Consider the following 18,768-nt stretch of genomic DNA (forward strand, 5'->3'; position numbering starts at 1 on the left):
GGTCCCAGTGTGAATGCTGGGCTGCTGGGCTGCTGGGCTGTGGGGAGGGCGGAGGGGTTACTGACAGGTCTGGTGGACAGATAACAGAGCAGGAAGCCCTCTAACATCTCATCCCCTGTGTTCTCTCAAATTCTCAAGATAACCCCAGTCCCCTGGCACTTAATCCTAACCTTTCTGACACAGGTTTTGCTGGAAAAGTCTTCCATCTGACCCACACTTAATCACATGCTGAACCTTTCCCTCTTGTTAATCCTCCCAGTCAAGTGACAAAGGGTCAGCTGAGTAAGCCGAGAAGTAATTCAGAGCTAAAAGTGTGGAAAGGCTGGCAACGAATTCAATAAAAGCTGCAGGCAAGTAGGCCGGTAATTCGTGCAGCATTATGAAGTGTCTGGCAAGCACTTTTCTTTGTCTCCTCCAGCACAAAAGGATTTAAAACAAAGGGTGAACGCTGACGTGGATGATCGGTAGCCCAGCTTTTACTTTCCTCTTGTCTAGTTTGTCTCTTCACGTCTTGTCTCGCCACAAAAGAGAGAACTAGTTTTCTGTTTCCTGTCTGCCTGTATTTAGTAAAAACGGAGCAAATGGAATTACTCATAAACTTGGCCTCAGACTTATTTATAGGAAACAATACGCAGCACTGACTGAGTTTATGTTTAGCTGTCAAAAATGCAGTCTTGAGGAGTCACTTGATCCTGGAATTTGCTTGGTATCCAAGCTGCTTGAGGAGCTGGGAGCAACACAGGGTTTCTCCATGCAATCCTCAATGAGGCACTACTGCCCTCTGCAGGAAAGAAAAGCGACTACTGCCAAAAATGCTGAGCTTTTCTGCCAGGCCTGGGCCAACCTGTCTCTCAAGGGATAAGAAGTTTACCGAAGGGTTTCTGTTACAGGCTGGAGGGATGAGGAGAAAAGCACACTGGAAAACAAATGTGGCTCTGGTTATTTCATAGGGAGTTTCTTAGGAAAATGCTTGGCCTGCCTGTTTTGTCAGAGGCAAAGTGAAACACAACTCTTATCTTTTTTAATTTTAATGATTACATGTGCTTGTAGTAGAAAGCCTATGACATCATAGCTCAAAGGTCTGTCATATCTAAGAGAAACAGTATCCCAAGCGAGGGCTGTAGTTACAAATTTAGTGTCCAATCGCGCGGTGTCCGATGTTTGACTGGCATATCTAAGGGCCACTAGCCAGATTGGGAGCCAGAGGGAGAGAGTGAAAGCAGACAAGGCGATAGAGAGTCTTAGAGTGAAACAGTCTAAGAGATAAAAGTAGAAAGCAAAGAGCTGGACCACACATTGAAGGAGGCACAAATAGAGAAGAAGAAATCAGCTGCTTACACCTAACTGACCAGAGAAGACGCTGTCCCGATCCTCTGTGGCCATGTCTGACTGTGAGGGGCTACCTATGGGTAAGAGGAGCCTGAGTCTGCGTGACTTTTGTACGGGAATGTTTACGCATGTGTTCGAGAGAGATATATGAGAGTGCACATCTGAGACGTGCACATCTTGCAGGTCTGGAAATTGGATTCTGTATCATCTGCATTTGCTTCTCTGTTTTCTTTCACTGTGTGTACATTTGAAGGAGGGGAAGGAGTTGGGGAGGGGGAGGAAGGGGGCGGTGGTGTGTGTGGGGGAGCAAGTGGGAGGGGAGGGGTGGGTGTCTTTCTCAGCCCATCCTGTTTTAGTCTAAACCCTCTGCTGGGACAGCTCACCCAGCAAGTATTCAACTGCAGCGAGGAGCCGGTTCAGCTCGAGGCCTTATATGGAAACTTGGAGTGAATTCCCTTTTGGTTTCATCAAAATAATGCAGAATGACTGCCCGTAAGTTTTAATGTGAGATGTGCAGGGAAGGGGAGAGAGAGAGGAGGATGAAGGTCAGGTTGGATTAAGGCAGGGAAGTCCCGGCAAAGCTGCGCATTTTGTCGGTTTCTCCAATTGTTCCTGTGAGAAGGATGTTTGGATACACCAGTGCTACATGTGTGCCACAGCATTAAGCTAAAGGTCATTTTGTGCAAGTGCAGCCAAGCTAAGAGAAGAGATGAGGCCTTACTGCTTCCAACAGAAACAATCAGTTATAAATAGAAGCCTTTCCCCTTGTCTGGTCCTTTCACTCCTGCACTCTCTCACTCATGTTTCATTCTCACCTCTGTCTACCCCCCCACACGCCCCCATTCTCACTGTGGGCCGTGCATGACTCTTTCTTCGGTGTAATTAAACGCGACTCAGCAGAATGAGAAGCCTTTGAAGTCTGCAGTTATATAAACTGCAGCTTTGAGATGAGCAGCCAAGATTTTTTGTGATTGTGTTTAATGAAGAGCTGACCACACTGTGGCCACGCCTCCTTATCCTATGATATCATTCCCTACTGCATTTGCCAGGAAATGGCATCAAGCCTGATAAGCTAAATCACTTCCAAGCTCTCATTTCAATGCAGATTCATTTTTAACCCCTCCCCCCTCCTTCTTTTTTGCCCTTTCTGTCCTGCTGATTTCATAACTCAATAAAATTCCATAACTTTAAAAGGCTTCTGCTGCAGATTTATATTTCCAGCTTTACACTCCAGTTTTTATGCTGTTTAAAACTAATGTGCTCAGCACGTGCATATTAAATTCGTTCATTCATTCCAAACGCGGCAATGACTCAGATGTTTTGCACAAGATTTAAACCTTTTATCCACACATTCTGTATCTTTTTGAAATCTTTGTAGTGCAATTTTTAGGTTTAGTTAAACATGTGTTTCATATTTTAAACAGGCCTGTTTCAAGAGCAGATGTTTGTGTGCAAAGATGACAAAACAATGGTGCACGCATGTCTGGGAATGAAGATGTTATCTGTAGGAAGCGGTGTTTAGGAAACAGCACTTGGAGAAATAAACAGTTTAAAACAGCAGCCTAATGGTCAGTGAGTCTGATATAGGGACGCGTTCGAGTTCAGTTTCTGTAAACAAACTCCTTAAAGAAATGCACATTATGTATTCATGCCTGAGTAATATCACATGTGTGCATTTAAAGTATGGCTTGTACTGATGATTAAAATGTATTTCTTAATCCTCATTAGTTAGTTTTGGGGACACCATGGATCTGAACCTTGTGGTCATCTTGTTGCATGTTATCTATGTGCATGCGTGGGTTTTCTCACAGGCATGTGTGGTAAACGACCACGCAATCTCACATCCACAACCACAGTCAACACATAACAACAGTCTGACTCTCTTAGATGGTCTGATGACATATTAAGGTTGTATCTTGCTTTTTTTGTCCATAGCTGGGCCATCTCTTGGATTTATGTAAGCATCTTGCTCATGCTTTAAAGTTAAGTGTAACTATATAGTGTAGAAACTACATGATATGCACGATATGTGTGGGTCCCGGGTTCAAATCCACTTTCTGGCTGATTTGCAGTGGGTTCTCTCTGGGTATTCTGGTTTCCTCCCACAGTTAAAAGTCATGCAGTTATTAGAGTTAGGTTAGTTGGTGATTCCAGATTGTGAGCAAAGAGTGCAAATGGTTGCTTGTCTCTATGTGATAGACTGTCCAGGGTGTACCCTTCCTCTTAACCTATCACTTCGGGGTTATGCCCCAGCCCCTCCTGCAACCCAGATAAAGATAGGAGGATAGTAGTTGTAAATCCATTCAATTTTTATGTTAACCAGACTCTAGACTTTGTTGAACATTGTGTAATATGAAGACAACATGTAGTATTTAAGTGACCAAGTACTATTGGGGTAAAAGTTACTGAATAGTGTTGAGATAAAATGACAAAATTGTGAAGGATTAAAATATTCCAAGAGCTCACTTTACTTCATCTAAACATGTTTCAATCATCCACTATTGAATTAAGTAAATCCAACATGTTCTTTTTTTCAGTGTATAACAACTAAGATGAGGTACTTAATGCAGAATTAAGTGGTACTGCTGTCACATGTCAAAATGTCTAATGAAAACAGTCCTCGTGTTGCAAAGTGACGCAATCACAAAACATAACGGCTGATAATCAATTTGATTTTCCTTTTTTCTGTGTGTTAATACTTGCCTACAACTAATAGTTGTAGTCCTACTACTGTCCTACAGGTGGCAGTATTGGTATGCTGAATGAGTGGCTGCGGTAGTTGTCGTAGAATAAAGTAAAAGCAAAGGGTCATAAAAGGTGGCGAGTTCAGCCCCGTTTTATGGGGCTGGGAAAGTGAAATAAAATGGAACAAAGAATATATCTGAAAAGCAGCTCCGGCTGCTGTGTGTCACCTAACTGAGACTTTTGGGGACAGAAAGAGAAAGTGACAGAAAATGTTGAGCATCCAGCCACATTAGATGCTGTATACCTGGACGCTCTTGAGCGTGCATGTCTTTGTGGGGAGTGGGAAGCTTGTTAGAGTGTGTGTCTCTGTGTGTGTGTGTGTGTTCAGAAATGCAGATGACAGTTGAAGATTGCGTCATGCACGACTCCCTGACGTCAGACCTCCATCTGTGCCCTGAATATGAGGACAAGTGGCTCTGCTGATGTGGAACCTTTTTCTTGGTTCATTTGTCATGTGGGCTTCGGAGCAATGACCTGCAGTTCTGAGTGAGTTTCCTGCCACGAATTACCATAAAGTCTCGAGCAGCAGAGGCGTACTTTAGCCGAGGTTATTTAAGGCTGAAGTGAAGAAGAACTGCAATGCAGTGACTTTAAAAGGGACAGTAAAGGATTGACCAGCAGGTTCAGCGAAAAATCATTCGATTCAAGACCAATGAACACAAAAGTTGTTACAAAAAAACGCAGAGTGGAAAGACAGACATCAGAGAGTTGTAGTATACGGCTGTTGAGGGTGGTGCATGAGCGAAGGAGAGAGAAAGAGAGAGCCAGAGTTGGTTGTTCAGGAAATGGGGGGAGGGAGTGGATGGGTGTTTCAGCGGCCGAGTCAGATTTGATTAATGTTGTCGTTGCTTGAGAGAACACACAGCTCCGAACACTCTTGGATACACAGTGTGTGTCCATATTACGCACCACAGCGCTGCTGGGTTTTCATGGTGGTGATGAGGTGGATTTAGATTCCTGTCCTTTAGATGAATGGAACAATTTTCACAGTAGTAGAAAGCTGATGAATTTCAATCCCTCCCACTGACCTGCACGGGGCTCTTTGCTGATTTTTAATGGCCCCGCACGGCAACGGTTGCAAAGACTTTCATGGATTGCAGTCCATTGAATTACACCAATCCTGTTCTACCTCTGTGTCCGAATTATGCCTCATTAACATATAGATTAGATTTATAGAAGTCAGTCTGGTTTATAAACCTTCTTTCCCACTTCCATACCATCATTAGTGTGAAGGCGATGGGGTCAGGCAGGGTTGGGGAGGAGGCGGGAAGAGGTATCAAAGGTTGACAAGAAGCAATGAAGGCTCAGGTAATACCCACAGTATGATTTTAAAGGGTGTCGTGATGTTATGAATTTCATAACGTTGTAGCGGAAGATCAAATTCTCCTCTTTTCACACTTTTTTCCGCTCAGATCATCTGCTTTTTTCTTCCCTCTTTCAGCTCATATCAGTCCTCTCAAAGGTGTCTCAAAGCGTGTTTAGTGAAAATTCAATTCTCTTCTCCACACAGTTAGGATCTCTATTGAGGATGCCTCTTTCATCCTGGAAGAAAAGCAGTGTCCTCTTTCAGTTTACTTATACATCTTTCCTTTCATCCACATTAAGATTTTTTTCTTTAAAGGTTTTTCTTTATCCAAAATGAGAGTTTAGATATTGAAGGAGGTGTAAACTGTGTGCACTGTAAACCCCAAACTGCATTAGCTGTTCATCACATTGGTTACTCTAAACCAAAGGTGAGTTTTTCATCTTAACCGTGTATGAAAACTTTAATCTACATCTGTATTTAACATAAAATGTATCTAAAGATCCTTACTTATTTTTAAACTGTCTTCCAAACTTTTCTCTTGTGCTTATTGAGAGAAATGAAAAACACACAGCACCGATATGATGCTTATGTGCTACTGTACGTGCTAAAAGCAATAATGATGGTATTTATGGTCTACATCCAAAGGTTCTGTTGGAGGTTATGTTTGTATAAAAGTTGAAAATGTGTGGAAAATAAAAAAATGACAAATCTGTTGAGTTAAGCTTTGGCTTTAAAAGCACTTCCTGATTTTACAGCTGCACACTATGAACACTTGTAAAGCTCGACTCAGTGTCAGATTACACTGAGCTGTGTATTATTGTTGGAAAGCACTGATCAAGATTACATCTGCTGAACAGAGAAGGAGACAGCACACATAAATACTTGTGCTCTATATGTTTGTTGCCCTATTAATATTTTCTTGACCTTTACCTTTCTTTACCTATATTTAAAGGTTAAAACAGATTGGCCTGCATTGACTGTAGCTCCAGCACAGCATCTAGGCTTGCAGTTAATCTATTAATATAAATAAAATGCATTAACACTGACTAACAAAACACATCCCCACAACTCCTACTTTCTTGTAAATCTGTGTAAATAAATGCAAGGCTCTGTGGACATTACAGAGACTGGCAGTGGATTTGAACATGAGTAATGCTGTTAAGAGTTCATGACGAAAGGAGTGCATTAAAACACAAGTGGTGACCCAGTTTTCCTGAATGCTAACATCATAATTTGGCACTGCTGCTGCTTGTGTGGCTCACAGGAGTGCACTATGCTGTGTGGCTGCTATTTGATTTAGCCATGCTCCTCTCTGTTATGTTTGCAACATTTGCGAGCCGACTGTCTTCAGAGGACAATTGAATGAAATATTTAATTTTAGCAAAAGCAGATGGCTCCAATTGCTTACTGCAGGATATTCATCTCTAACAGTGTTAGCCACACTAGCATCGTCACAGGAGGCACTGGTGTCTGTGGCATACATTTGCATACCGGTCTCTAGCTTCATGCAGTGATGATGCAATTTCTATGGCAGGGGAGGGAACTGCTTTATCAGGATAGGTAACTGTGAATGTGTCAAGTTGTGTATTTTAAAACAGTATATGTCCTCATAATCTATGTGATGCAGGCTTTCTCAAATAGAGCTGCTAACACTCTGGATCCCCCACCCACCCTCCTGCTGAATCTAGGTCACATTTCTACCACATAATTCATGATAACAGAAACTCTTAACAATGGCTCATCCTTGCAAATTCTTGTTGATCTGACAGGGTTAAACTAAACTATCTGCCGTTCTCTCTGTCGGTCTGTCGGGCTGGACCTTGATAAATGAAACATCAGCTGAAATCACCGAGATATGCAGTACCATGTAGGCAGCCCTTGAAGCTAATAATGCCCGACACACGGGTACCATAGTTCATAATTAAGTGTCATAAAATATGTTTTATTCTGCACTCAGAGGCTCTTCTGTTAAGAATGTATTAGAAATGACAGCTTATTTTTTTCCCAGCATGTGGGGGATGATGTATTTTCAACAGACTCTCGGCTGATTTGCTATTCCCTCTCACACTCAATTTATCTCTGCTCCCATGCAGACAGTTATTAAAAAGAGTAAGCCTGTCAGTCATGGAGAGTAACTGCTCGTCATTTAGGTGCATCAGTGGTGACACTGATTTTATAAGATATCAAACAGGCCAAGATATTACAGGACAGAGGATGTGATTTTTTAAGTTCCTAGAGGGGAAATATTGACATTGTAGTTCAAGAAAAAGTACACTACTAAAGAAATATAAAGGAACTTTTTTTTTAATCAGACTATAGCATCAAATCAGTTAAAGCTGTGGGATAGTGATCTGGTCATTGAAAACAGGTGGTTTTACAGGTTGAGGCCACTGGAATTTTTGTTTTCCTCATCCTCCTTTTTGACTGTTTTTTCACTAGTTTTAGATTTGACTAGGGTCAGTGTCACCACTGGTAGCATGAGGTGATACCTGGACCCTACAGAGGTTGCGCAGGTAGTCCAACTCCTCCAGGATGGCACATGTGCCATTGCCAGAAGGTTACTTGTGTCCCTCAGCACAGTCTCGAGAGCACGGAGGAGATTCCAGAGACAGGCAGTTACTCTACAAGAGCTGGACAGGGCTGTAGAAGGAACTTAACCCATCAACACAGCATTGCTCAGCCTCATGTGGCGAGAGTATGCAGGCAGTTCCTGGAGGATATAGGAATTGATACCATTGACTGGCCCCCACACTCACCTAATTTAAATCCAATAGAACAGCTCTGGGACATTATGTTTCGATCCATACGACACAACTTAGATTTTTGTTTTCTGGGGGGGGTTTCTGGGGGGGGGTTCCCATTGAGATCTGGTGTGTTTCCAAAGCTTTCCTTTAGTTTTTTGAGCAGTGAACATAAAGATAAATTAATTGTTTCAATCTTTGTTTCTCTGTTTATTCAAAAAAGCCATGCTGGAGACTCTGCATCAGCAGCACTGCTAACATGCAGTTTAGCCAGTTTATACCTGCTTGACCACATGCTAACCCTAGTTACCGTCTCGGTATGCCAACAGTTGCCACTAGCACAGCACAAAGCAAGGCAGGAGTTAAATCACTGTACGATTTAAAATGTGGCTGTGTTGATGGGACGAGAGCAGGTTAAGGTTAAGCGATAGACTAAGACATCCTCAGGGAATTATGAGTATCTGTTGAGGTGTTTGAGACTGTTATTTTCATTCATTTGTAAACCAGCTTGTCACGCAAGAAGGACAAGACAAGAGATTGTAAAAGTCATGACTCACATATTCATTCTCTGGCGACCATGAATGTCTGAACCACATTTTATGCGTGTCATCTGTGAGCCATATTTATGGCTGCGCACCAACAGATCTCTTCGAAATGAAAACCTGCAGTATTTTGCTGTCACTTCCACTGTGGGATGATGAGTTAACACAACAGCTAAAGAGCCAAATGTTCTCACAACCACGGAAGTAAATGAGAAACACTCGTTTCATGCGGAGGGTTTTATGCTCACTCTTTCCTTTTGGCTCATCTTCTCCTTGGCACAAGCTCATATTGGCTGACCTTTGCTACCTGCTGCTACATTTACATTTTAGATTTAACACTTCTCCTCTTTCCATGTGAAAAAGTAGCTAGTCAACCTTTGTATATTAAAAAAAAAGGATAGGTTAAAAATTGTACTTGATAGAGGTGGACTGTAATGTTTAACCATTATAGCTGGAACAACCCTCAAAGCTGCAGCCCAAAAGCACAATCGCTAAGATGTGTGTATGGTCTTTAGCTGGCCTTAAAAAAATGTGGGAAACCTGATCCTACATGTGTCCATAGGCTTTGTTTAAACTCTGTGTTTATATAAATCAGTGGGAGCCCAGGTTGAAATAATTCGTGGTGTAAAGCACAAAGCAGCCCAATAACCAGGACAGACACACAGATGGTGGCTGGATCATGCAGAGGATTGACCTTGTTTCCTCTTCAGCTCTGGATTTGATTGTGTATAATCCTGGCCCACTGACAGACTGACTGATCATCTGTTGAAAAAAAAATGTCAGCAGTTTCTTTTTTCTTTCTGAAACAAAAATACGTTTTAAAAAATGAACAGCAGCTAAATGTTGAATGTGACCTTCAAGTGCCTCATGGGAACAAAAGCAGTAAAAACAGAGCCAGTTGAGAAAGCAATGGAGAACTACAGGCCTGATGCCAAGCTGCCAAGTTAAAAGTGCTTTTAAACAAATGACGCTAACCCCTGTTAAATGCATCATGCAAAGAAAGTTGAGCATGTGCTTTAAAACTACCATGCATTCCCCTAATTTTCCACTGAACTACCGTGTACCCAACAGTATAGTATTATTATGGAATAAAAAGAAAGTAAGGATAATGAAAGAAAGGATTAAAGAAGGCAAAAAAAAGCAGTAGCAATTAGAGTAAATCTGTGGTTTATGCTTTTGTTTCTTGGCCACTAGGGGGCAATAAAAACAGCTGACCACAACACAAAGGTATCATCGCTTTTTTAAGTTGTTATGGCTAACAGTTAAATAACACTTAATTCCTTACACATCCAGCTAATGGCATAAAGCAAAATCTTGGCACATAGTTTGGAGTTATGTTTCTCGCCACGCAACGATTGTAAGTCTTGTTTTCACCTTTTTGGCTCAGTTGTTGTTCTCCACCAGCTCCTGTCTGTTGAGCTGCTAACTCTCGGTATGGCTTCCAGTTGATAAACAGGCAGTAGAAAATATATATGTATATCTTTTTACCCACTAGCTTGTTATAATGCCTTGAAAAGAGCATTTTCGTGTTTTGAAATCGTATGTGATGAGGGGTGGCTAAGACTGTGCACCAGCGTGCTTTTTATTAATAACTTGTAACGAGTCTGTCCTGGATAATCCTCCTTTCTGTCTCTAATGATGATCAGAATTCATGTGTTCTAATAATATATTGTTTTATTCAGTATAACTTTTTAATTTTTGCAGCTACATGTGTCGCCCCCTGCTGGCCAATAAATAGAATACAGGTTTAAGACAATTACACAGTGGCTTAATTTTTCAGACCCAGAGGGCTAACTTCTACACAGTTTATGAAGTGTAGCTACCTAAAAAAAAACATGAACTAAAAATATTTAGCTGATAAATCCTCCTGTTTGTCAGGTTTTGTTGTTTGCATGTCTAACTGACTGCACAGATTGTGTTTTTTAGGGGCCGTGCACACACAGTATTTGTTAATAGAAGCGGAATAGCCTCACAGTAAGTGCAGCACTGTCCCGCTTGTCTTACAAGTGGTTCACTGGTGGGCAGTGAGGGTGGGAGCAATGGACTGAAAAGGGATGGAGCAGCAGCACCAGCACACTTCACCACCTGCCACCCTCTGAGTTGTAGGTGGGGTCAAGAGCCCCATGGGGCAGGATTTTGGAGGGTATATACTCTCCTCTGGCACAAGCATATGCACAGAGAGACAGATACACATAAAACCAGACCCTCTAATCTAGATCCCACATCAGACCCTGCAGTGAGATGCTACAATGGGATTTACCATAATCTGAGCCCCTTCAGACAAAACACCACTGTGACCTGCAGTCTTTCAGAACAAAGCACAAAGGGTGTTTACTGTGCATGTTTTGCTTGTTCTTCTAGCAGGAACTGCAAGGAATTCCCTGTTTTATCTCAATCAAAACACTGGATGTTGCACTATTCAGGACTAAAAATACACATTTTATATTAATGCAGGACAGCTGGGTGCACAGTTATATTCTGTGGTTGTTGATAAGAATATTAACTGAAGACAGTGCAAAGGTGAGAGTTTTTATATTGTAACATTCTTGCGAATAAAGAGTGAAAATGCAGCACAGGCCTACAAAGAGTACCTTGTTTCCTTGCATAATCCTGTCTGCTGGTGAGCTTAGTCGATCTGCCGTGGGCTCGATGTTATTGTGTAATAAGTGAAGCCGAGTGCAATGTTTTCCCCGAGGTCGATGCCGTGGAGGGCCTCAAACCGTAAACTGATCACTGCATGCCTTTCATCCTCCTTTTAAAAGGTCAAATCTAGCAAGGTCACCTTTAAACCAGAGATATTGTGACAGGTACCTGCACCAACAGAGCATCACATTGACTGATAGTATCACATGTTCTGGATTGCTATGAAAAACATCACGTATGGGCTCACCCCTCTGCTCTCTTTAGAGCTTCCCTGCCTTTGTGTGACTTTTGTCGGCTTTGCCTTGTGATCTCGGCGAAAAAAAATGGGGGAAGTGTTTCCGACACGAATATAGGCCACAGACACTCTGTGTTCTTAGGCTTTATTAGTTTTCCCTTCAAGCCTGAATTATAAATAATGCAGTGAGACCCCTCCTCTCGTGCACATACAAAACCCTCTCTCTGTGTCTCTTTTTTTCTATAGGGTACCCCCCCTCACAAAACTCCCACCCCGCTCACTTTTTAATTTGCTCCTTCTTTCTACACCCAGCACCCTCCTCGAGCACCTCTCAATTTCTTTTTCCTCCTCCCCCCTCTACCCTCCATTTATTTCTCTCTTTCCTCAATCCCCTATAGTCACCCTTTCATTCTCTCCCCCTCTCGTCCTTGTTTTAAGGAACCCTCGGTCTCTGTGCAGTCTGCAGCAGGGCAGATAAGACGGACAGAGGACAGAATGATAATCGTGTTTAGTCACAGCTGAGATCCCCTTGGCAAGGTTCAGCTCAAACGCTTGGAGGAGGTGACGTCGGTTTTGTTGTGGTGTGTCCCCATGTGACTCCGTACTCACACATACAGTATATGTGACGTTGCTGTGCATGTGAGAGCAGGAGGATAACATACCAGCTGCTCTATGCTGACTTCTCTTCCAGCTCTTTTTCTCTCCTGCCTCCTTTCTAATCTCTTTTTTCTTCTCCCCAATGCCCTTGTCTCATTTCCTCTCCCACTTTGCCCTTGCTTCTCCATATTTCCCCGTCTCCTTTCTTTCTTCCTCTATTTCCTCTCCTGCCATTCCTCCTTTCTCTTGAAGTCTCCTTCTCTACCATGTCCTCTCTTCTCCCCTTTCCTCCTCTCCTCCGCTCTGCTCCCACTAAAGCTGGTGGAGGAGGAGGCTGTATCTGACAAGCCCAGCCCCCTGCGCTCTGACTCGTCCACGCTGTGTGTGACAGGGGAAGGCTGGGCTGTCCCGAGCATTATCTTAACACTCACACAGCTCCTGACACACAAACATACACACATATACACAGCGGCTGCCTGTGCCAGAGCTCGCCTGCGCTGTCAGCTCAAGCCCTCTTAAAGCTGTTTTTTTTTTTTCCTTCCTTCTCTCTCTTTCTTCTGGAGATCAGCGAGAGCTAACGACACACAGCTGTCTCTCCTGAAGAAATAAGGACAAGAGGAGCCAGGAGAAGGGAAGGAGAGGACGATCACAGGGGAAAAAAAAAAAAAAAAACCCGACCGGCAGCCTCTTAACTTGTGTCCCTGTTCAGTCATTCTTCTGCAGGGAGTGTTTTCTGCTGTAGTTCAGGACTTTTCTTTTCTTTTTTTGTGAGAGAGGGGGATTGGAAAAGAAGAGGGGCTGGAGTTCACATGACATAATCGGAGTGAATGGGTTGCCATGGTGACTCACCCAGGGAGCCTGACCCGTACAGAGTGAATGGAGGGAGCGCCTTGGACGCCAAGTGAGCGATAAACTAAAGTAGGGGAGTCACCAGAGAGAGAGAGAAGGAGCGAGGGAGTGGTGGGATACCAGAGGGAGCACAGAGGTGCCGAGCAGAGGCTGAGAATGGAGGACGGTTTTTCCAGCTACAGCAGTTTATATGACACCTCATCACTGCTACAGTTCTGCAACGGTAAAACTAAACTAACCCTTCATATACTCCCATCCCTTTCTACTATGAACTGCATGCTGCTTTCTGGATTTGACATGTCACCAGCTGACTGGTGTGACTTGACACCCTGCAGAGGCGTTAGATGTTGCAGACATGAGCTGGGGTTTTTTGTTAAACTATAACATTTTCCATTATTTGTTTAGATCTGGATGCTCTTCAATTGATTAATCACTAGACTTACTGTCAAACAGACGGATGTTTAAGTCAAAGCAGGCGCTCCTGGGTTGACATTTACAGGATGAAAGAAAAACTAAAAGCACTGCAGATTTAACAGGAAGTGTTTGAAATCAAGGCCGGGGTGAAGTCAACAGCCTCCATCAGGAGAGAGCTAATAAACAAAGAGGAAGGGAGGATGAGAAACAGTCCTTTGCTCACAGCGCTGCCCCGGCTCTGCTCGATGTGATGAAGGGTTTGTTATGAATGTATACACTGTGTACATATTCTGCAGTTTGCAGAATGAGACACACTGGTGTGACAGAACAGGACACTCCTGCTCGTCTGCTGTAACGTGATTTATTTGCTGGCACAGGGAGAAACCGTACTTCAGGCTGATAATGATATGGGTGGGAGAGGGTGACTCAGGGAAGAGCGAAGAGCAGCATGACACATCAATATTAGGATTCATTTCCAAGAAGCGCCCATTCTTCTTGACGACTGAGCCCTTGTGTGAGATGTATGCTCAGTTTATGTATTGACAGCATACTTTAAGTGATGCTTGCATTTATCCCAGTACAACAGGGTAGTTTTTCTTTTTAATAATGTCCTGTTTTCCAAAGCAATTTCACTGTACGGCTCAGTTTGTTCATAGCGTCACTGCTGGTGTGTACCAACTACAGTGACACACACATAAGGGGATTATCCCCAACACAACCTGTGTGTGTGATAGGGAGCAGCAGAGGGGGTTTAAACCACACTGTTTTGTTGTTGTTACTAACATGTGCTTTAAAATGTTAATCACATGGAAAGAGGGAACACTCACTTCATCCTCTTTTGTTGTGCTTGTCCGTAGCAGTGACTGTGACGTCGTGTTTAGTCAGCGTGAGCTATCACTGCTGAAGGATGGAGTAACATAATTGCCATTGGTGGATAATGAGAAAATCAATAATATTTACTGTGCTGTGTAAGCACCAGCAATCAGTGAGATGAGGGGAATACCACTGGCCAACAGAGCAAATCAGAGGTGTGGAATTGCACTGACGTATGTCCCGCCAGGGTTACTGGTCGCCTCAGTATTTTAATGCATAACTGATGAGGTGAAACTACTTAAAAGCTTTCACCCCGTATGGATTTCCTTTATTAAATTTATAGCCAGCCACAGCAGCTTAGATACAGACAAAGAGGGGGGTAAAAAGGGGTAAGAGAAGGGTATCGAGTGGAGAAGAAAGGCATCTTCATCCATAAATGTGTTTTCTTTTTCCCCTGTTTACCCTCAGGAAGTCCTTTTATAAGACTTGGAGGAAAACTGGGCACCATTACAGGGTTACAAAAATGATCAAATCAAGCATAACAAAACCAGCTGTTGGATAAAACAAAGCACATAAGTATGTAATACAAAATCCTTTGAACTCACAGAAGCAGAATAATGAAGCCCTAGTGCAAAATAGGAGACTGATTAAAAATGGTGCTACAGTCACAGGGAATAATAAGGAACAAGGATATGTGAAAAAAGACGAGGCATCAGGCCGAATCTAGTTTGTAAATGCTCGAATGTTTCCTGGTCATTCCTGTGTGATGAGTAAAGGGCCGTCAGTGCCAGTGATAAGAACAGACATTGGTTTGGTTGGACTGACCTGAAAAACAGGTGTAGCAGCGAGTGTAGAAGAACAGGAGGCCTGCAGTTTCCTCCTAGGAATTGCCTGACCTTTATAGCAGTGGCAGGTACAGCTTTTCTGATGTGTCAGACTCTAGGTTTAGTTTTAGTGACGGGTGAAAAAGTGTGATGGACAGCTGCACCACATTACCACTTCACTGACTTGAGTTACTCCATGCTAAATGATTTTTTTTTCCCCTCTCTTCATGCTGCACATTTTGCCAAGTCATGACCGTGAGCAGATTCAAGTTGTCCGCAAGGTTGTTCATGTTAATTTTCTGAAGGGATGTCTGTGAAGTAAGACATGCCGCTCAGAGGCTGTTGCCAGGGATTTTCCGACCTCTACCTTCTTGCTTTCTCTCTCTGCCTCGCTACACAAACGCACACACAAACTGAGGAAGCAGCATCTTGTTTGTTGTTTTGACAGTCCGCTTAGTGCATGAGTTTCACTTTAAACCCCAAAAAAAGAGAAAATAAATCTGTGTTTGTGGCGGTCCAAGTTGGATCTGTTGTGTGTATGGAGTGTACTCACACATCTGCTCGGCCACTGTGGGCTTTGTTTGGTCCTGTAGGCCAAAATGACATCATGCTGCTCTGCTTCTGCCGTCCAGCTGAACCCAGATCAGCAAAAGTCAATGATGTCATTCATTCCCCTCTTTTTTTTTTCCATTTCTCTGGCCCGTGTGTTGTGGAGCATCCAACCAGACTAATGTTCAGAGACTAGGTCAGCTAAACTGCAGAAACGCGTTCAGGCTGCACGCTTTGTCCTCGGGAGCTCAGGGCTATCTCAGGCTAAATGAAAATTAGCGCCATTACACTTTCATCACACACAGGTGAAGAAGGACGTGAATCCTTTTTTTTTCCTTTTAAAAATCTCATTTCAAACAACTTAGTTCTGCAGAAGAGGACAGTTTACATTGAATTAGCCTGTTTTCTTGGGCTGGTAATAAGATTGCCGATGTCCTGAAGTCAAACTGGTGTGGTTCTTGCCCATTTTAAGTAAGTGTTTGTGCATCACTTCCAAGTGCCGTCCCAGTGGTTTCCTGTTTTGCCTGCACATACTTCATTATTCACACATATGGTCTAGATTTCTTTAATAACCTGATTTTGACACAGCAAAAGAAATCTGACTGCAGCATGAAACTGCAGCATGTAGATGGCACAGCTAAAACATCCAAAGCCACCAGACTAAAACATCAGTTAATGCGATTCCTTAAAATCCAGTAAATCCAGCTCGCTTACGACAGTATAATACTGATGATGACAGGCTGAGGTTCATCTCAGAGGGTCCAACATCGCCATTCTAACAATTATTAATCACCTGTTCGTTTATCTTTTGAGCTAATAAAACCTGATTAAACGTCTCTTTATGTCTATGCTCCACGCTGGCAGTGAGTGTGCTCACCTAACCATCATTGGCTCCTTGGCAACTTAACACACCAGCAACAGAGGGGGCAGGGCGAAGAAGGAAAGACTGGAGCCAAAAAAAAAACCATAAAGAAAACATCCCGATAACAGTTCATAAGAAAAAATAAGGATGTTAGAATTAGTAGGAGGGCAGACGGATGGAGCAGACGTGTATGGGGAAGAGGGGAATTAATAAAGACGGAGAACGCTTTGATGTTTGTTGGAGGAATCTTGATACGCAGCAGAGGTGACATGACTTCACCCAGTCTCCCCCACTCTTGGCTGTGCCTCTGTGGGTATCTCCATCCAAACCCTGACTGATGATGGCACGTGGAGAGGGATTAGGATTAAAGCCCCGCTCACGTTACCGTCCGCAGTAGCCAAGGAGGGATGGCAGAGAGGAGGATGAGGTGAATGTATTTGTGTTAGAGCGGCTGGAGTCCATTTACGTTTGAAAAGCCAGTTCAAGTAGTTTCTTCATTTCTCTTTTACGTATCAATTATGGACCTTTTACATGTTTTTAGTTTCCCTGCTTTTCTCAATTCTGACTTTATTTATTCCTTTATTTCTCCTCGATTACTCCATATCCATCTATCCAACTATCCATCAAAGCCTACTAAAACCCACTGCAAACTGACCTGTGCTCGGAAATTTCCTCCACTCTGATAAAACTGCACAAAAACATCAATGTAGAAACATTAAGAGGAAAGTATTAGGAAATTATGTGCCTCTGTGCCATCAGTCATCTGTAACTGCCCTACGCGTAAAGGAGCAGCAGTCTAATAAATATCGACGTGAACGGGTTAACTCGTCCAAAGCTGCTGATTCATGCAAAGTTTGATATTGATTTCCTATGGCCGTGTCAGTGAGAGCATACACACACACACACACACCACTCTCTATTTAGTGTTTTTTCCCTCTGCTCTAAGCCCAGCGCGCCTGGAGTTCTTTCATTTCTAAAACTCTGACTCTTCTGCCCTTCGCTTCTCGAGCTCTTCCCCTCTCCCTCATCCCTACGTCAGACTTTCTCATGCTCTTTGTTTGATCTTGTGCGAGTGCCCCAAGTGGAGCTCAGAGTGCTTTTCTGTTTTGTGTTTTTTTTTAATCTGCAGACAGTCAGATATTGAGCCAGGCCACTTAGGCTTCAGTACTCACGAGTCACGCCGCCCCCCCACCCCCTCTCTACTCCTTATCTCCCTCGTTTTCTTCTCACTTTTCTCCTGATAAGCTTTGCCTCGCACTTTTTTCTTGAATAGGGGCACATTGGCTGCTAACAGATAAAAAAGAAAAGTGGCTCTGTACATACCGTCATTGAATGTTTGTACGTTTACAGCTACATCGAGCTGCTTTTGAGATTTGTGAGAAATTCATGCCTCCTGTGTAGTACGAACTGTTCATTTCACGGCAGCCTTGACGCAGCTATTCATGAAATCTCTATCTTAAATACTTCTAAATATGGCATCCCGTAGTGTGCACTCCACTGTGTGCACAGTGGAGAATTTATCTGCGTATTGCAGCATGTTGTATAAAATCTGCATGGAAGAGGAAGATTAGGCCACGAGCCAGGATCCCACTGAGCAATTTTTGGCACAAATGTGTCCACCCCCAGTTATATAGCGTGTTACTGACATCTGTCGAGTACATGCATACATGCAGAGGTCAATGAAAAGCCAAATCTGCCTTAAAAGTCAAAGGAATAGTACAAAGTATATCTATGATGTTATGTATGAAAGAAAGAAACATGCATGGCACACAGTAATTTATTCCTTTGTTATCTTAGTTGACCCGCTGATCAGTTAGGCTTTAAAATGTTTCATCTATAATCCAGTAATAGCAGCAATGAGTGCAATTTTTCTTCACTTCAGTGCAATTCAAATTTAACTGCTTTATATTACAACATAAGGTGCTTGAGACATGATATCTTCTTATCTAATTATGATTTGTAATCATGTTAGGAGAAAATATAACATATGTGTACCCAGTATATTAAAGATCTGTCTTTACTTCACTACTTTCTTTCAGGGGTACTTCCTTTCTTCTGTAAAACGGAAAGCTCTTTTGACTCCAGGCTAAGTAAAATATAGCTTTATCCCTGCTTTTCCTTTCTATTGAGACATGTTGGGCTCTTTTAAGTGCTCAGATATTGTTGTATGATTGTCTTGTGATCAGCAGAACAGTCACTGGAAGCAGCTTCATGGAGAGCAACTAGGAATTAGATTGCCATTTTTGTCAAGTGTTTCCTCTCTTCTCTGTCTACCATTCTTCTCTTTTCCTCCACTGACACACATCCAAGCAGCCTCAT

General features: G+C 42.8%; 1 protein-coding gene across 5 annotated transcripts in view; it reads left to right on the forward strand.

The window, feature by feature from the left end:
- Positions 1-1,259: 1,259 nt before the first annotated feature.
- Positions 1,260-18,768, forward strand: part of eml1 (EMAP like 1) — a 52,125-nt gene continuing 34,616 nt past the window's right edge. For 3 of the 5 annotated variants that reach the window (XM_031758223.2, XM_039603215.1, XM_031758224.2), the window contains exon 1: positions 12,589-13,210. In XM_031758223.2, the coding sequence (XP_031614083.2) occupies positions 13,144-13,210 (67 nt within the window). In that variant the 5' untranslated portion in view covers positions 12,589-13,143. Of the gene's footprint in view, positions 1,410-4,488; positions 4,561-12,588; positions 13,211-18,768 lie in introns of those variants that run through there. The other 2 variants (XM_039603216.1, XM_039603217.1) reach the window with 2 other exon arrangements.

This window comes from Oreochromis aureus, linkage group 19 (assembly GCF_013358895.1).
Source record: "Oreochromis aureus strain Israel breed Guangdong linkage group 19, ZZ_aureus, whole genome shotgun sequence".
Lineage (NCBI taxonomy): Eukaryota > Metazoa > Chordata > Actinopteri > Cichliformes > Cichlidae > Oreochromis > Oreochromis aureus.